The sequence below is a fragment of the Dermochelys coriacea genome, chromosome 5 (genome assembly GCF_009764565.3).
Source record: "Dermochelys coriacea isolate rDerCor1 chromosome 5, rDerCor1.pri.v4, whole genome shotgun sequence".
NCBI classification, from domain to species: domain Eukaryota; kingdom Metazoa; phylum Chordata; order Testudines; family Dermochelyidae; genus Dermochelys; species Dermochelys coriacea.
The window spans coordinates 26,790,829-26,810,474 of NC_050072.1; the positions used below are offsets into that span (position 1 = coordinate 26,790,829).

At 43.8% G+C, this 19,646-nt stretch overlaps 1 protein-coding gene across 15 annotated transcripts in view; it reads right to left on the reverse strand.

Moving 5' to 3' along the window:
* CPLANE1 (ciliogenesis and planar polarity effector 1) overlaps positions 1-19,646 on the reverse strand; it is a 193,163-nt gene that overhangs the window by 4,726 nt on the left and 168,791 nt on the right. For 11 of the 15 annotated variants that reach the window (XM_038401861.2, XM_038401863.2, XM_043514513.1 and 8 more), the window contains 6 exons: positions 15,663-15,828; positions 6,474-6,535; positions 5,846-6,013; positions 3,824-3,948; positions 3,354-3,437; positions 2,190-2,333 (listed from right to left, as the gene is read on the reverse strand). In XM_038401861.2, coding sequence (XP_038257789.1) covers positions 2,190-2,333; positions 3,354-3,437; positions 3,824-3,948; positions 5,846-6,013; positions 6,474-6,535; positions 15,663-15,828 — 749 coding nt within the window. Of the gene's footprint in view, positions 1-2,189; positions 2,334-3,353; positions 3,438-3,823; positions 3,949-5,845; positions 6,014-6,473; positions 6,536-15,662; positions 15,829-19,646 lie in introns of those variants that run through there. The other 4 variants (XM_038401862.2, XM_038401868.2, XM_038401866.2 and 1 more) reach the window with 4 other exon arrangements.

Consider the following 19,646-nt stretch of genomic DNA (forward strand, 5'->3'; position numbering starts at 1 on the left):
AAAGAATAAATGGACACAAATCAGACATCAAGAATTATAACATTCCAAAACCAATTGGAGAACACTTCAATCTCTCTGGTCACTCGATTACAGACCTTAGGGTGGCTATTCTTCAACAAAAAAACTTCAAAAACAGACTCCAACGAGAGACTGCGGAATTGGAATTAATTTGCAAACTGGATACAATTAACTTAGGCTTGAATAGAGACTGGGAATGGATGAGTCATTACACAAAGTAAAACTATTTCCCCATGGTATTTCTCCCCCCACTGTTCCTCAGATGTTCTTGTTAACTGCTGGAAATAGCCTACCTTGCTTGTCACCATGAAAGGTTTTCCTCCCTCCCCCCCTGCTGCTGGTGGTGGCTCATCTTAAGTGATCACTCTCCTTACAGTGTGTATGATAAAACCCATTATTTCACGTTCTCCGTGTGTGTATATAAATCTCCCCTCTGTATTTTCCACCAAATGCATCTGATGAAGTGAGCTGTAGTTTACGAAAGCTTATGCTCAAATAAATTTGTTAGTCTCTAAGGTGCCACAAGTACTCCTTTTCTTTTTTAGATTCTCTGACATTCTCTCTGGACTCATGCATAAGTGATGTTGCTGCAGTTCAGTTTCCTGAAGCAGATGTCATACTTTCCTCAACCTTGGAATCAAGGACATTGGGGGACAGTCTAGACTCCCAACATGAAGTGATTTTTTGAAGATGCCCTGGCCTCAGTAATTCATGCCTTTGTCATTTCTTGGCTGGACTACAGAAACATGATATACATGAGCATGAGCATGAAGCCTTCAGCACTTGGGAAACTCCAACTAGTACACAATACTGCAGCACATTTCCTCAGCAACACAGGCTACTGTGAGCACATCAAACCTGTTCTCTGCTCTCTAAACTGGCTTCTAACAGAACTCTGAATCAAGTTCAAGGTCTCAGTCCTTATCTTAAAAGAACTCTATGGTCTGGGTCCAGGATATATCTAAAAGATTACTAAAGCTCCAGGATTAACACCGTGGGCAACAACTTCACTCCTCTGGCACAATGGAACTCTATAATAAGGAAAAACTTGAAAGTGTGGGAGACAGAATTTTATCAGAGGCTGGTCCAAGACTGTGGAATGAGCTCCCCCAAGAACTAAGGGCCATCACAAACCTCGCCACCTTCCCTCACAAGTGCAAGAAAATTTCTTTAACGGGCCTCCTTATAAATGCCTATCATCATGTATATTTAAAAAATCCGAAAAACCTTCCAAAATAAGACACTCCACTGCTTATGCTTGTCATTTGAGGATGAGTGATTGGACAATATGTGACATGCACAGTAACATTGCTTAATGCATGACTGGAAGGCACTCACACATTATGGTGACATGCACAGTATAAAAAGCTACAGATAATATATGCAATACAACGAGTCAAGTATCAGGGGGTAGCCGTGTTAGTCTGTTTCCACAAAAACAACAAGAAGCCCAGTGGCACCTTAAAGACAAATGGATTTATTAGGGCATAAGCTTTTGTGGGTAAAAAACCACTTCACCAGATGCAACTGAAGTGTTTTTTTTACCCACAAAGCTTATGCCCAAATAAATCCATTAGTCTTTCAGGTGCCACCCGACTCCAATACAATGAGTGGCACTTAAACTTTTTAGGCAGTAATCAGCAAGCTTCTTATATTCTCCTGAGGACCCGACAATTGGAATTGGATCTTGCTACTACAACTGGTCTGAAATTTCCCAGTGTAATATTTTCCTATCAAAACTGAAATGTTGCATGGGAATGTGCTGTTTCTGATGAAACTCAGAGGGAAATCTACTTGGTTTCCTGCCCATTCACCTGCCTAGCTTGTGGGCAGGCTGTGAGATTATGAGGACACTTTCCAAATGTTCTTAGAACCCTTAGTAAAAGCCTTAACTACTTCTCAAATATGATAAGTAGACCTAATTACACAAAAGGAGACTCCAGCTGGAGGTCACATAACCCAAAAGTCCATAAACAACCATTTTAGAAAAATAGTAACTTCACACAGAAATAGCAAATAGACAGGACAATCAAACAGAGTCATACCACATGAGGCTAGTTCGAGTAGGGTCTCTACTCCATTACACTACTTAAACACCATGATACTAGCATAAACATGGGGAATGGAAAGGAGACTTAGGCCTCAATATATCCTAAATTCCTTTTCCAAACCTTGTCTGGCCGAATTAGGTCTTCCTTTGCTCAGGCCCTGCCTCTGGCTTGCATTGCCTTGCAACCATGTTCTCCTCCGGTTAAAATCTGTCAGCATTCCTCTGTGAGTGACTTGAGATGTTTGGTCTTGAGACCGAATGGCAACTTGGAAAAGAAAAGATTTTTTTTTTTTTTAATAACTAGTTTCACACAATGGAGCAGTGAATGTAAACCAAGCTCAAAAATTACTGCTCAAGACTCTTCTGCGCCTTCTCCTGCTTTAAACATTTGGAATTCCAGTCTATTTTAGAATCTGAATTTTGATTAACAATAACTTTGCAGATGTACCACAGGCACTCTCCAACTCATTTGAATCACTGATGCATTAAACAGGAGTGTGTGCCACAGTAAACTGGGCTTTAACATCGAGGGCTGGAGTCTGGAAATTGGTACATAAGAAAAGAGGCAGAACAATGGGTTCCAAATGCACAGCAACAAACAGATCTAGAATAAGACATTTTTCTAAAGTTTTGCCATTTTCTGCTCTACAAACGCACAAAAAGTTGAATATTTTCTGCATAGTACCATATGACTGCTTCCACTCTCCTATCATAGATATATTTATTGTTTGTACTGCAGTACTACCTAGATGTCCTTATTGAGGGGAAACAGCCGTACAGAGACGTGAAGGGACTTGCTCAAGGTCACAATACTAATTTGTAATAAAGCTGGGAATTGAACCCAGTTAATCACTACTTCTCTCCTGTGCTGCCTCCCGTACACTGCTTCATAAATGTATGAAGCTTTACTATTTTCCTACTGTGATTCATAAATTCCATCTCATAGAAATGATGAGCTAAACAATGCATTTCAAGGCACTTACTGCACTTTTCAGGTTGTTAAAGGGCATTCAATCATTGATAGAACACGTCCAAGCATTTAAAAATTCAAAAATTTTCAGTAAAACAAAGGGGGATACTTTACCCCCCATTTTCAACCACTTCTAGTCTTGAGTACTGTGCCATATAAAAATACCACCGAAAATGTGCAGTAATAATTCAGAAATGCAATAATTTTGTCTTACTGTTTAAATAGTTACTTACCTCAGAGTTTTTTAGGTCTTGTAAAACACAGCACTCAAACTTTTAGCTGAAAAGCACCATTTCTTTGTTCTGTATAGCTTACCTTGCCTAGAGTTAACAGGATAATGTCTTTCATTTCTAATCCTCCCTTTGGATATATTCTTCTGTAATACCACAGTGGCAGTTCCTAAAAAAACACATACAAACCAATTTTACTGCAAGCAGTTTTAGTATTGTGTGTAATATATGTGGATTTTCAAAAAGGGAGAGAGAGAGAGAGAGGGAGAGAGAGAGTCAAGTAAGTGCCTGCTTCCTGGGTTCCGCACTACCTTTTATTATGGACTCTGGACAAATTGCACAATGAAGACCTTCATGAATACAGAAAGGAATGGTGAAGCAGTCAAATAACTGACATCCTATCTGAGAGGCTAAAGTCATCATAACAGCGACAGTCTCATCTTCAAAGAACAATCCAGATCTTGGGTCTGGAGCCTGCATTACACCATAAGCTTGTTAGCTTCCATGTACCAATGGGTGGGACGCAAGGGGAGAGAGCAGAATTTCAATTCTTACCCCCAGAATGAGCTAAACCCTGAGGTGGAGTGGAATGGGATTTTGCTTTACCAAAGTCAGGTTTGGCAGCAGTTCTGCTCCTTTCAGCTTGACTTGCTGATATAGTGCGACTACCAGGACAATTTCTAAACCAAGAAGAAAAAAAAATAATACATATTTACCACTGCTAGCAACATACAATTATACTAGTACAAATGTATTGCAATAAAAACAAACTATGTTTGAAACAATATCATCTAGGGGAGGATATTTAATAATTTGTAACATTAAATGAAATACCATTATTTCCTGCAAGGCAATAAGCAGCAAAGTACAAAACAAAGAAGAGTTAACTATCTCAGAGATGTAAGTCACTTCTGTAGAAGTATTTCTTTCTAGAAAAGGAGAAGGGGTATAAATTCAGGAGGCTCTGCTGAAAACCAATACATGTGTAAGCAGGGTCTGCATGAGTTCTCCTCTGACACCTACAGATGAGCTGGGGAAGAAGACTTCAGGAACCAACTTTGTTTGCATAGGCACGCCCATTCTGCCTATGTGTGCAGCATCATGGAGCTGCTTTGCCCAAAAGATCACTTTTGGCTGGTGTTGGATCACAAGGCACTTTTTTATTGAGCGCAGTGGTTGTGTGAATCAAGGATAGCAGAACTGTGCTTGGCATACCCTGATTGAGAGACTCACCCTCAACTGAACTGCACTCGCTATGCAGGGGACAGGAGGGCCAAAGCCCAGTTTAGCTGAGAGAGGGTGGGGACAGGTATTTGTACCTGGGGTGTGGATGCTATCTAAGAATCCTAGCCACATTTGACTAGCAGCCCTCTCCACTGTGTAAAGACAGCTGATTATTTTGTTGTGTATCAATAAAGCTGAAAACACTAATAACCAGGTCTAAACATTTGACCTGTGATGAGACACCATCTCTGGTGAAAGCAATTGCCTAGTCTGCACTGGCAATGAGGCTCCCACACTAAGAACAGAAACCTGTGTTAAGTGGTAGGACCTCAAGAAATCCTAGTAGGAGCGGCAGAGCAACGAGCGGCCAGTCAGGCGGCCAGTGCAGCTAGCCGAGTGGCCAGCTGAGCAGCCAGGGAGCAAACAAAATGCCTTCTTCCCTCCACCCCCGAGTGGAAGGTGAACTCATGTGAATGTACCTCTGAACTCTGGGTCTTCACTGACCAAGGACAACAACTGTGAGTGAGGTGCAGTGGAGGGAGAAGTGAGGGGCACATTAAAGGAACATTTAATTGTTGGACTTAAGAAGCGGAGGCAAAATACACTGCCTCACCTACTTGGGGGAGGGTGTTTTACTCATGTTTTTTTGCTTATGAATCCTGCTTGCAGCATTTTCCTAAGTTAATGTCGGGTTTCTTTTCCCCTTTATTAAAATTTTCTTTTCTACACTCAGACTCTGTGCTTGCAAGAGGGGAACTATTGCCTCTTAGAGGCACCCAGAAGGTGTTGTATTGCTGAAAAGGAACCCCTAGACCTTGTTGCTGCCAACTCCACATGGCAGAAGTGTTACACATGCAACTACAAGGATCAGGTAAGATGCTCAGTTTTCACTAGTCTAGGACTTAAAAAAAAAAAACACGACTGGTGATTGTTACCAGATGTTACAGGGCTCATGGACTCATGAGCCACCAGATTCTCTCGGCTGTGCTCAGTATCTCCTGGATGCAGGTGAGTGGGGGTGGATTTGAAGGAGCTGATTATCCGGCTATGATCCCCAAGGGGTAATCCACAAGCCGTGCCAAAACAGCAGCATTCAATGCCCTGTTCTCTGGTGCTTGCCAGGGGATGGTGTAGGAGCTAACTATGCTAGCTGTGTGCCAGCTGGAGACTTCCAAACACCAAGTTAAACATCAGCTAGAGATACTCAGCCATTCTGCCCACTGCCATTACATTTAACTCATTCGAAATTAACCCATGTCACACAGGATTCGAGGTGGTCATCTCAACTAGCAAATCTGATGTGCATTTGGGAGGCCTGTACACCAAAGTATGTTTGAATTGTAAATATGTTACCCTCTAGCAGATGTGGGGTGCTGCTTTCTGAAATCTCGAGGGGATCTCATTGTTTTGGACAATGGTCTAAATTCACTTGCAGGAAGCTGCACTGTCTCCGATAACATCTCGTTCATTAGGGAAAGCGCTTGTGAGACTCTAAGATTATGATGCTCAGACAACAGGGCTCTTTGGAGAAAAGAGTAAGGCAAAAGTTACACATTCGTTCATTACATCATTCAGTGAAAGTTATTTATTTTAACTAGAGCTGTTTTATGGATTCCTCAGTCCACTTTCATAACATCCTTTTACGATGGTTACTGAAAAACTTTCTGCAATCACTGAACTCAGTTGCACAAAGAAGATAATTGTTACAATAAACAGCTTCAATAGAATGAATCAGAACATTAACATTAAAAATAGTTAATAGAATACAAAGATATAGACCAGAAAAAGTTAAATATTCAACTTTCTCCCAAATACAATTTAATGAGAAAGAATTATGACGCAAACTGTTGATTTTTACATCAAAAGTTATTAATATCAAACTCCAGAGTTAAGACAGACATAATTAGCTAGGCACCGAGACTGGCATGGTTAAATTTATAAGTACATAAGTAGCCCCAGAATAACACTCGTAGTAACTTACTTATCTTTTTCATCTTTCTTTTTCTGGCTCAATTTGATTTCCTTTGCAGAGACACCAAATTGCTATAAAAGAAAATGAAAACAAGCATTTAACTTGCTATACGTTTTAGTTCACCTCCTAAAAATCTTATCAGATCTTATTTATTATAGCTACTCTTTTTGAGGTTAGACTGTGTCTTTGAGGCACTACCCAGAGTAAGGAGCAAAGTGGAACTGTACTGGCTCAGCAGGAGTTCAGGCTATTATTATGCCTCCAGTTCTCCCAAACTCAGGAAACATGCCCAACCCTCGGGAGCCCAACTGCTTGTTCATATGGCACAAACTCTGCCAAGTCACCATTCCTGACTGTGTAAACAACATGCTTTAAACTGCAGCATATTTTATTTTCAAAGAAAGGTTGTAATTGCCAAGCCCAAGCATCAAATCTCCTGAGTCAAAATATCAAGAGATTGGCTTAACAATCATGAGGGGTTTTTTTTGTTTTGTTTTTTACAAAATAATTTTTGGGGGGTGCCCTTTGGTTCTTGAGCTGCTAGAGAATGTTTCCAATCTTTTGAGGTCCAAAAACTTTTTTCTAAATTAAAATAAGGATTCTCTCTTCATCACATAACTCCAGGAGCAGAAGCTTTAAGAAAAGCACCAAATATTGTGATATAACAAAATCATGAGATCTGGCACATGGGAAAGGGCAAGAAAGCAGGAGGGAGGGAACATGGATTTGTCTGAATTATCTGTTTTGGCACACAGATCAGAGCAACTCAGAACTACCACGCTCTTCTTCTGATTGTTTCTTGGCAGTTACTAGACATGATCACTAGGAGTTTCTGAATGTGAACAGAAAGTCACCATTATGGGTAGGTAGTTTTCCATGGCTTACATAGTTGCAACCTAAGAGCTGAGTCAATCATAGCTCAAAGACAGAGGAGGTTATCAATACAGGAGTTACTGACAGCTCTGTGGATTTGGCTGATCAGCACAAGACCAGAGGATGTGTTTGCTGTTGGGCAAGGTCTCAACCCCTGTAGAGCTTTAGCTACAGATTTCTTGTTGATTAAATTGAAGAGAACTCTTCACATACTAAGAACAGACTGAAATGCTACTAGCTAGAAGCCACCAGATTTTTGGTTGCTGACAAGGCAACAGTTTGTATTTATTTATTTGGGGGGGAGGGGAGAGGAGGTGACAACTGAGACACTGCAATTTCTTTCCAAGCCCTGAAGAAACCCAGGTGACATCACCACATTTTACATCACTCGATAGACTGAGAAATAGTCTCTGAAACAAGATTTGAGGGGGGAAATTGTGTTTATATGTGAGTCTGCTAAAGAATAGAAATGCAAATGTTATGCTGAAATTACACTGTAGTGCAGATATTACAAACCAAACTTTCATTCTATGAATGTATACAGTAACAGAGGCAGAGTTTAGAAATTTGTGTAGGAAAAACTTTTTGGTGGCTTTACTACCTATGAACTTAAGAACCACAATACTGGGTGAGACCAATGGTCCATTCTAGCACATGACAGTGGCCAATACCAGAAGAAGTTTCAGAGGGAATGAACTGAACGGGGCAATTTGGAGTGATCCATCCCGTTGTCCAGTCCCATCTTCTAGCAGTTGAAAGTTTACAGACACCTGGTGCATGGTGTTGTATCTCTGACCATTTTGGCTAATAGCCATTGATGAACTTATCTAATTCTTTTGGAACCTAGTTATATTTTTGGCCTTCAGAACATGTATTGTGTGAAGTAGTACTTCCTTTTGTTTGTTTTAAACCCACGGCCTATTAATAGCCAATAGCTTTTGTTTTAAAAATTATTCAATATTCCAAATATATCCACAAACATTGTGAACAGTATTAAATGTAAATTATTCTTCTTTGAGTATTTGCTCATATCTATTCCATGATGGTCTCTGATGTCGAGACACCGATGTCCATCTACCCAGCACCAGTTGCCAGTATCCCGGAGTCGGTCTCCAGTGAAAGGAAGCCACTCACTTTACCCTTGACATCATTCCCCAGCACCTTGGGACTGCTCCCTGAGCTCACCATGGCCAGCAGGAGAAAGAGACAACGGCCCTTCCTCGGCCTTTGGAATGGAGTCATCTTCTTCGAGCTCTGGAGGCGAGTCAGCTCCCCCACAAAAGAGGCAATGTCATCCTGCCTATGCACTGGATTTCAGTGCAGGACTATCTATGGGAGTTTGGCCTCCAGGGCACTGGGCACTTCAATGGCAATATTGGAACCCGGCGTGGTTCCCAGCATTACCCGGACCATTCTCTCAGCCACTGTCTTCTGCGATCTCCCAAAGATAAGCTGCAGCCCTACCTAAGCAGGTTCTAGAGGCTGACTCAGGCTGACCATGGCTCTGAATCCTCAGCAGTACCCTCAGTAGAGACCACCCCCAGAGAGGTGGAAGAGCCAGTCCCTCCAGTAGTGGTTGCATTCTCATCATCCCCAGATGAGGTGGTTATGGGCCCCATGATCCCACTGCCTCCAGGTGACTTTGGTGCTCACCAGGAGCTACTTAAAAGAGTTGCTGCCAACCTGGGACTGGAGGCAGAGGAATTGAAGGAGCCAATAAATAGCCTATTTGATACTTTGAATGCAGTGGGCCCCTCCAAAAAGTGGCCTTGCCAGTTCATGATGGGGGTGGTAAAGCTGGTGAAGGCACTCTGCCAGACCCCATCATGTCTGCCCCCAAAGGGCAGAGAAAAAAGTATTATGTTCCCACCAAGGGATTCAAGTACATGTATTCTCACCCTCCCTGAGGTCCTTGGCAGTTTCCGTGGCTTATGAGTGGGCCAGACAGGGCCAGACGAGCGCCACACCCAAAAATAAAGATGTTAAGCAGCTCGATGCTAAGCTGCTGGGGAGATATGAATTTAATATCTGGGACTCAATGACACAATTTAAGGACTCCCTGCCTCAGGAGTTGTCATAAATATAAAGGGATGGGTAACCACCTTTCTGTATACTGTGCTATCAAGTCCCTCTTGGCCAGAGGCAAAACCCTTTCACCTATAAAAGGTTAAGAAGCTATGGTAACCCCAACTGGCACCTGACCCCAAATGACCAAGACGGGACAAAGGGTTTGGTCTGTCTGTGTGATGCTTTTGCCGGGAACAGATCAGGAATGCAGCCTTACAACTCCTGTAAAGTTAGTAAGTAATCTAGCTAGAAAATACGTTCCATTTTCTTTTGTTTAATGGCTTGTAAAATAAGCTGTGCTGGAGGGAATGTATATTCCTGTTTTTGTGTCTTTTTGTAACTTAAGGTTTTGCCTAGAGGGGATTCTCTATGTTTTGAATCTGATTACCCTGTAAAGTATTTACCATCCTGATTTTACTGAGGAGATTCTTTTACCTTTTCTTTAAATAAAATTCTTCTTTTAAAAACCTGATTGATTTTTCATTGTCCTTAAGATCCAACGTTTTGGGTCTGTGTTCACCTGTACAAATTGGTGAGGATTATCATCAAGCCTTCCCCAGGAAAGGGGGTGGGGGGGATATTTTGGGAGAAGACATCTCCAAGTGGGCTCTTTCCCTGTTCTTTGTTTAAAACGCTTGGTGGTGGCAGCATACTGTTCAAGGACAAGGCAAAGTTTGTATCTTGGGGAAGTTTTTAACCTAAGCTGGTAAAAATAAACTTAGGGGGTCTTTCATGCAGGTCCCCACATCTGCACCCTAGAGTTCAGAGTGGGGAAGGAACCTTGACAGGCGTCAAGGCAAGAGTTTCTGGTCATCATAGACAAAGGGAAGGCAGGGATCAGGACCTCTCTCCAGTCTGCCTTAGATGTGACAGACTCAGCAGCCAGGACAATGGTGTCAGCAGTGGTGATGAGACACAGCTCTTCGTTGCAATCTTTGGGGTTCTCTCATGAGATTCAGCAGTTGGTACAAGAGCTCCCTTTTGAGGGAGCTGCACTGTTTTCTGAGCAAACAGACCCCAAACTGAATGATCTCAAGAACTCTAGGGCTACGCTGTGATCCTTAGGCCTTTATATATCATCAGCCTTGAGGAAAACACATCATATCACTGCTGCCGCCCAGGTTCTCAGGGGTCCCCCAGACATGAGCCTTACAGGAGGAAAGGAAAAGGTTACATACACCATTAGGGCCAACCTTCTTCCTCCGCATCCCAGCAGGACACTAGCCAGTTCACAAGTGGAAACAGGCAGGCCTACTTGAGGATGACTTACCAGTCATTTTTCTGGATCCATTGTCCCGTTTTTTTTTTCAGACTGGCTTACGTCCTACCTCCCTACAGGGTCATCAATCACATTGGACCATTTTTCAGTACCATAGCAAAGGGGCACACCCTTTAGTTTCTGTCTATCACTCCACCTCGCCCCCGCTCCCCGTTCCTTTTCAGAGACCCGTCTCACAAGCAACTTCTCGTCCAAGAGGTGCAAACCCTCCTGCGGGCAGGGGCTGTGGAAATAGTTCCTCAGAACTGAGAGGGAAGAGGGGTTTCCTTTGATTCCCAAGGAGAAAGGGGGCCTCTGGACCATCCTAGACCTGCAACACCTCAACAAATATCTCAAGAAGCTGAGGTTCCAAATGGTCTCCAAATGGACCTACATCAACCCCTCCCTGACTCCAGGGAACTGGTACACCACCCTCGATTTGAAGGACATGTATTTCCACATCTTCATTTTCCGTGAACACAGGAGATTCCTCAGATTCATGATGGGTCAGAACCACAACCAATTTACAGCGCTTCCCTTTGGCCTGTCGAGTTTTCCCGAAGTGCATGGCGTTAGTTGCAGCCTCTCTCAGATGTTGAGGTATACAGATTTAGCCATATGTAGACGATTGGTTGATAAGAGACCGATTGCGGGCTCAGGTTCAGCATAGTATCAACATCATTCAAGTCATCTGTCTGGCTAAGGAACTCTTAATAAAAGGAACAAAGGGCAACATTAGTCCGGGTGCAGAAAATAGAATTTATAGGCAGAATTCAATGCATCTCAGGCCTGGGCCTTTCTTCCAGAGTCCAGGTTCACAGCTATGGAGGACCTAATTACCGAGGTCTCAGCTAACTATGTGTGTATACAGCTTCTAGGTCAATCTGGTGGCATGTACCTATGTCATGCAGCACGCTTGACTATACTTCAGGCCACTTCAAATGTGGCTCACATAGGACTACTCTCTGAGCAGACACCATTTAGACTTGATTCTAACCATTCAATCGCCAGTTCTGGCATCCCTGATGTGGTGGTTAGATTCAGACTTAGTGCTGACCGGGGTACCCTTTGCAACCCCACAGCTCATGATGACTTTGGCGTCAGATCAGGGGCGGGGTGCCCACATTGGCAACATCAAGATCCAAGGTCTCTGGTCGCAGAGAGCTATCAAGGCATAAAAATGTAAAAACTCAGGGTGATACACATGGCCTCCAAGGTGTTCCTTCCACAACACTCAGGAAAGTCAGTGCAGGTCTTGACGAACACCATAGCGGCAGTTTTCTATGTCAACAAGCAAGGAGGAGCTAGCTCCAGGATCCTTTTCCAGGAAGTCCTCAGACTCTGGGAGTTTGGCGTGAAGCAGTCCATTCACCTGGAAGCATCGCATCTCCTTGGGGTCTGGAATAGGTTAGCATATCACCTCAGCAGGTCCTTTTCCTCTCACCACGAGTGGTCTCTCCACCTGAAGGTTGCCGGCCTCATCTTCCAGACGTGGGTGACTCTCCAGGTAGACCTGTTCACCACTGCAGAGAGCACGCTTGAGAGCACTGCAGAGAGCACCTCCTGGTTTTGTTTGAGGCTCGGTCAAGGCCAGGGCTCCTTGTCTGATGCCTTCCTGCTATCACGAAAGAACAACCTGCTAGACACCTTCCCTTCTGATTCTCATGATTCACAAGGTCCTCCTGAAGATCAAAGGAGACAAGGGAAGAGTTACTGTAATTGCTCCAGCATGGCCACATCAATATTGGTTCTGCATGCTTCTTGATCTTGCAGTGGCAGCCCCGTGGATGCGCCCACTCAGGTTGAACCTAATCTCACAAGATTGCGGACAGCTTCTTCATCCAAAGCTTGCCTCCCTGCACCTGACAGCATGGCTGCTGCATGGCTACATCTGGACAAGAGGGCCTGCTCGGAACAAATCCAACCGGTCTTGCTAGGTAGCAGGAAACCCTCTACCAGAGCTACCTACCTGGCCCAGTGGAAACATTTCTCTTGCTGGGCAGCCGAGTGGAGTCTTTGCCTGACTCAAGCTTCTCTGCAGTCAATCTTAGACTATTTACTTGGTCTGAAGTACCGAAGTCTATCATCATCACCACTCAAGGTCCACTGGCAGCCATCTCAGCATTCCACCCTCCAATCGAAGGCAGATCGGTCTTCGCCCATGAGATAACAAACAAGTTCTTCAGAGGGTTGGAAAGGCTCTACACATAAGTTCGCAACCCAATTCTTCCTTGGAACTTAAACCTGACAGTAGCATCATGAGACCACCTCTCTCCTCCCCTAGCTACATTGAAGGCAAAAAGAACACTGGGAAGACAAAGACTTTGAATTGAAGAAACACTGATCCCAAGCTGAGAAGGAAATTCAGCCTGTGTATTAATTGTAACCTACCTTCAACATCCAGTGGGGTTAGAAAAGCTGTTTGATTCAAATCTTGTTTAGTCTGAAAGCTTAGGATTTAGAATGCATTTACTTTTTATTTTCTTCAGGAACTATCTCTAACCTTTATGCCTACCATTTACAATCATTTAAAATTTATCTTTCTGTAGTTAATAAACTTACTCATAAGAATAAAATATTAAAGTAAATTTGTCCAAAATGCTTGGGGAATCTGCTCAGATTACAAGGGCTGGTGCATGTCCACTATCCTTTGACGAAGTAGTAAACTAATTAATATGAGGCTTGCATTGTTCATTCTTGCCAGCAAGTTAAAGTAGTATGGGCTGGATGAATGGACTATAAGGTGGGTAGAAAGCTGGCTAGATCATCGGGCTCAGTAGATAGTGATCAATGGCTCCGTGTCTAGTTGACAGCCGGTATCAAGTGGAGTGCCCCAAAGTCAGTCCCAGGGCCGGTTTTCTCCAATATCTTCATTAATGATCTGGAGGATGGCGTGGATTGCACCCACAGCAAGTTTGCAGATGACACTAAACTGGGAGGAGTGGTAGATATGCTGGAGGGTAGGGACAGGAGACAGAGGGACCCAGACAAATTAGAGGATTGGTCCAAAATGAATTTGATGAGGTTCAGCAAGGACAAATGCAGAGTCCTGCACCTAGGACGGAAGAATCCCATGCACTGCTACAGACTAGGGACCAAGCGGCTAGGCGGCAGTTCTGCAGAAAAGGACCTAGAGGTTACGGTGGACGAGAAGTTGGATATGAGTCAACAGTGTCCCTTGTTGCCAAGAAGGCTCACCGCATTTTGGGCTGTATAAGTAGGGGCATTGCCAGCAGATCGAGGGACATGATCGTTCCCCTCTATTAGACATTGGTGAGGCCTCATCTGGAGTACTGTGTCCAGTTTTGGGCCCCACACTACAAGAAGGATGTGGAAAAATTGGAGAGTCTGGCAGAGGCCAACAAAAATTATTAGAGGGCTGGAGCACATGATTTATGAGGAGAGCCTGAGGGAACTAGGATTACTAAGTCTGCAAAAGAGAAGAATGTGGGGAGATTTGATAGCTGCTTTCAACTACCTGAAAGGGGGTTCCAAAGGGGATAGATCTAGACTGTTCTCAGTGGTACCAGATGACAGAACAAGGTGGTCTCAAGTTGCAGTGGGGGAGATTTAGGTTGGATATTAGGAAAAAAAAATTTCATTAGGAGGGTGGGAAAGCACTGGAATGGGTAACCTAGGGAGGTGGTGGAATCTCCTTCTAAATCTTCTAGGTTTTATACTGCTTGCGGTTGGGGACTTGGAATCTTTTGGTTTCTGCCAGGAGGGAAGCCAAGAACCCGGATTATGAATGTACTGAGTACTTATGATTTCAAACTGAACAGTGAGTTGTCTGAGTCTCTGTGACACACCCCTTCATCTTTTGATGGGAAAGGTTCCTTATAACACATGCCAGTCATCAAGTTTCTACTGAATCTCTGTGTAAAACTGAATGTAGCCATGCATGTCTGAATGCTTCCCTGTCCAGGACAGTTTCCATTACTGCCATATCACCACCATTTAAAGGATGTCAAGATCTGACTGGCCTCACATGTAAGAGCTCAGATTTTTAAATCAGTCTTCCTTCCCTTTGAGGGCAGAATTAATAAAGGTTCAGGCCCTCCTAACAACAAACTTTTACTGCTCTTGAAAGACAGGTATCTCCTAATGAAATTTAAAAGAAACTTTTCATCTAAAGATATCACAGCCTCTTCCATTGTAGTCAGGGGGTGACGTATCTTGAGAATAGCACATTTGCCTCTGACCTTAGTCACCTCCAACAACAAGGAAGAGTGAGAGGAACAGTTAGAAACATCCTATCGCTTACTAGTTTCAACTACCTACCTACCACCCTTGACACAACGAGGGTGGTATACATCATCTTTCTCAAATCATCATCATCATCCTCAAAATTCAACAGTCCAACAACCTAAATGCAGGAAATTTTGTAAACACACAGTTATCCAATTAGTTTTCCAAATAATCACCGATTATTAACCATCACTCCAAACTTGCACTACCCAACTCAGCCTTAGTTTATACCAGGGGTGGCCAACCTAAGCCTGAGAAGGAGCCAGAATTTACCAATGTACGTTGCCAAAGAGCCACAGTAATATGTTGGCAGCTCCCCATCACCCCCCCGACCCCGGTCCCAGCGCCTCCCACCCACTAGCAGCCCCGCCAATCAGCACCTCCCCCTTCCTCCCCGCACCTCCCAATCAGATGTTTCATGGCATGCAGGAGGCTCTGGGGAGGAGGGAGGGCACTGCAGACTGAAGGGAGGGGGCGGGAAGGGGTGGTGTGGCGGCAGGGCCTGTGGCAGAGCCAGGGGTTGAATAGTGAGCACCCCCGGCACATTGGAAAGTTGGTGCCTGTAGCTCCTGCCCCGGAGTCGGTGCCTATGCAAGGAGCCGCATGTTAACTTCTGAAGAGCCGCATGTGGCTCTGGAGCCACAGGTTGGCCACCCCTGGTTTATACCAATCCATGAAAAGAAATTCATATTTTTGCCACGCTAACTTATATTTATGCAACACTGACTATTCCAGACACCCAGTAATCTTACCATATTATTTCTCAAATTAAATGGATTATATTCTCTCTCTCTTTGTTCATCCAGTTTTTTAAGATATTCTGCCAGTCTTTCTTTCCTTTTTCTTTTCATCCATGCTTGTATCTCTTTTCTCTCGCTCTCTGTTTTTGGAGAATGTCCAGCAGCAGTATCATGGATTCTGAGGACAGGTATAAGCGTGAAACAATTCAGTATATGTCCTTTAAACTATAGTGATGAGGGTTATATGAAAACACAGATATACAATGATTACTAAAATTCAGACACAAAAAGCCTAAATAATGATCAACTGAAATAGCAATTTATTATATAAAGTGTAACTTACTAGAAATTCTGGCATGCAAATATTTTTCACGGGATTTTCTGAAAGGTATCCTTTCTTTTTGATTGTGTGTTTAGGCTACATACCAATAATGCTCTGGAATCAAAGCTTTAAATAAAAAATTGTTCTTGGTACAAAGGTGGGAAAAGATAAAAAGAGAAGAATTTAAGTATTCTTTAAATATATAGTATGGTATAAGAACCTAGAGAACTAGATTAGATAGATACCATCATCTATCTTTTCCCATTCCACTATGCAAAGTCACTTAAACAAAAACATTTGGCTAAGATTGAAAAGATTGTTTTAAATAGAGGAAAAGGGTTTTTTATATTTAACAATATAATCTTAATGGAATCCTTTGTAGAACAATTGGAAATGTTAATTTAAGATGCTCATCATAAAATTTTACTAAGATTCTCTTTAGTAAGTGAATACCTTTTAGAATCTTTTAATGATAGTGTAATAGCCAATAATAAATATTAGTAACATTACTTAGGATTTATACAGCAGTTTGTCTTCCAAGTGCTTTAGAAATAGACTAAATAAATAATCCTTGCAGTACCTCTTTAAGGTAAGTAGGTAGATAAGCATCATCTCCATTTTATAAACAGAAAAACTGACTAAGAGAAACTAAAGGCTTGTCTACATGAGGACATCCAGGAAAATTAATCCAAATTAACTAAAGGTGTCAATTTGAAGTGGATTAGTTAAATAGCATTTAATTCCTGTCTGAAAACTGTTATTCAGAATTGAAGTGGCCTTAATTTGATTTAGGTTAATTCACTCTGGAAGTGAATTAATATTAACTGAGTTAAGGTCACTTTATTTCTGAATGGGGATGTACACACAGGGGCTCACTGTGGTTTAACTCAGGGAAGCTAATTAATTTCTGTCAAAGTCCAAATTTCTTGTACAATAAAGGTCCAGATGCCAGAGAAACATTTTTCACACCGCAAGTGTCCCTGTTCAACAAACACATACAATGCTGTTTAATATACCCAGAGGGTGGTGGGAGGTGTGCAGCGATCGGTGCCCCAGCACAAGCAGATGCTACGAGACTCGGTTGGGCATTTACCAGCCAGGTTGTAGGGTTGCCAATTTTGGCTGGACATATTCCTGGAGAGGTTTCATCTCATAACATAGTCTTTAATTAAAAATTAATCTTAAATTCCTGGAGACTCCAGGAGAATCCTGGAGGGTTGGAAACCCTACTGGGTTGCCTGACAGGGTACAGGGCCCAGGGCCCATGAGTTACGGGCTACATAGCCCAGCCAGCACCACCATCTCCAGGGAAACATGAAAAGAGTTTGAATTAGTGCCCCAACAGAACTGCCCTCTGATGGGGCTGCACAGTGTGCAAGTCACAACCCATCACTTCCTGATTAGAGAGGCTGGGGTGTTGCAGAGGCCAATACATTAGGCTGTCTGTCTCTCCCTCACCATCCTCTCCCCTGCCCAATCAGCTGCCTGGCGATACCCCGCAGCCCAGCCCAGCTGCTTGCCCCCAAGCAGTTCCTGAAAGAACGATTACTCACCTTCTTGTAACTGTTCTTCGAGATGTATTGTTCATATCCATTCCAATCAGGGGCATGTGCACACATGCACAGCAGCCAGAAGATTTTTCCCCTAGCAGCATCCCCCTGGAGTTGAACCTTCATGGTGCTCAGTATAGAGCCCTGCCGACCCGCCACTCCCTCAGTTCCTTTTTGCTGGCTACAGAGGGGTAGGAGGGTGGGTATTGGAATGGAATCTTTGAGTCAACAGTGTGCCATTGTTGCCTAGGAGGGTGGTGAAACATTAGAATGTGTTACCTAGGGAGGGGGTGGAATCTCCTTCCTTAGAGGTTTTTACGGTCAGGCTTGACAAAGCCCTGGCTGGGCCGATTTAGTTGGGGATTGGTCCTGCTTTAAGCAGGGGATTGGACTAGATGACCTCCTGAGGTCCCTTCCAACCCTGATATTCTGTGATTCTATGCAGAACAACAGTTACGAGAAGGTGAGTAACCATTCTTTCTTTGAGTGCTTGTTCATGTCAATTCCAATCAGGTGACTCCCATGCCCAAGTTCCAGAGAAGGTGTGAGAGTTCAGATGTTCACTGACTGGAGCACCGCTCTATCAAAGGTCATGATGTCTCAGGCCTGCTGGGCGATGGCATAATGCGATGTAAAGGTATGTATTGAGAACCATGTTGCTGCTCTGCATATTTCCAGGGTCGGAACCTGTGCCAGGAACACTGCTGAAGAAGCCTGCACCCTGGTGGAGTGCACTGTGAGAGAAGGGGCAGGCACCTCTGCCAGATTTTAGCATTCTCAGATGCAGGACATGATCCATGATGAAATTCGTTGAGAGGAGACTGGAAGCCCATTCATCCTGTCTGCCACAGCCACAAACAGTTGGATTGACTTCTGGAACAGTTTCATTCTCTCGATGTAAAAGACTAGAGCTCTGAGAACGTCCAATAAGTGAGGCCTCTGTTCCCTGCCACTTGAGTACGGCTTAGGCTAGAACACTGGGAGGAAGATGTCCTGGTTGATGTGAAATTGGGAGACAACCTTTGGGAGGAAAGCTGGGTGTGGTGTGAGCTGAACCTTATCCTATGGAACACCCTGTATGGGGGCTCTGATGTTAAGACCTTGAGCTCAGACACCGTCTTGGCTGAGGTTATCACTACCAGAAACACCATCTTGTATGAGATGTAGAGCAGAGAGCAAGTCGCCAGCTGTTTGAAGGGTGTCCCCGTCAGTTTGGAAATAATCAGATTAAGGTCCCAAGTCAGGATTGGTTGTCAGACGTGTGAGTATAGCCTGTTGAGACCTTTCAAGAAAGAGCTGACCATAGGGTTGGCAAAGACTGACTGGCCCTCCGCACCTGGATGGAAGGCAGAGATGACAGCCAAGTGAACCTTTATTGATGACATGGACAGCCCCTGATGGTTAAGAGGGAGAAGGTAGTCCAGTATAAGTAGTATAGAGGCGAGCGTCGGAAGTGGACAGTGTTGCTCCGACCAGAATGAAAATCTCTTCCATTTGGCCAGATAGGTAGCCCTAGTGGAAGGTTTCCTACTGCCAAGGAGAACTTGTCTAACCAGGTCCTAACAGGAGAGCTCCATCGGATTCAGCCATGGAGCTTCCATGCTATAAGGTGCAATGACTCGAGGTTCAGGTGCTGGAGATGGCCATGATCCTGAGTTATTAAGTCCAGGAAGAGAGGCAAGATGACTGGGGCTTCCACAGACATCTCCAGGAGAGATGTGTACCAGTGTTGGCAGGGCCAGGCTGGAGCTGTCAACATCACCGAAGCTTCTTCCCTCCATTGAGGAGCACCTTGTGAATGAGAGGGATATGCGGGAATGCGTATAGGAGATGACCTACCCAAGGGAAGAGGAACACGTCCGCTATGGAGCCTGGGCTGTGATTCAGGAAGGAGCAAAACTGCTGGCTCTTCCTGTTGTGTCATGTAGCAAACAGGTCTATCGGGGGAAAGCCCCACCATTGGAAGATGAAGTTTGCGACATCCAGGCATAGGGATCTTTCACGGCCGTGGAATGACCTGCTGAGATAGTCCGCCAACTCGTTATGTACTCCAGGGAGGTACAATGCTTGAAGATGTATTGAATGCTCTACACAAAAGTCACAAATCCTGACGGCTTCCTGGCA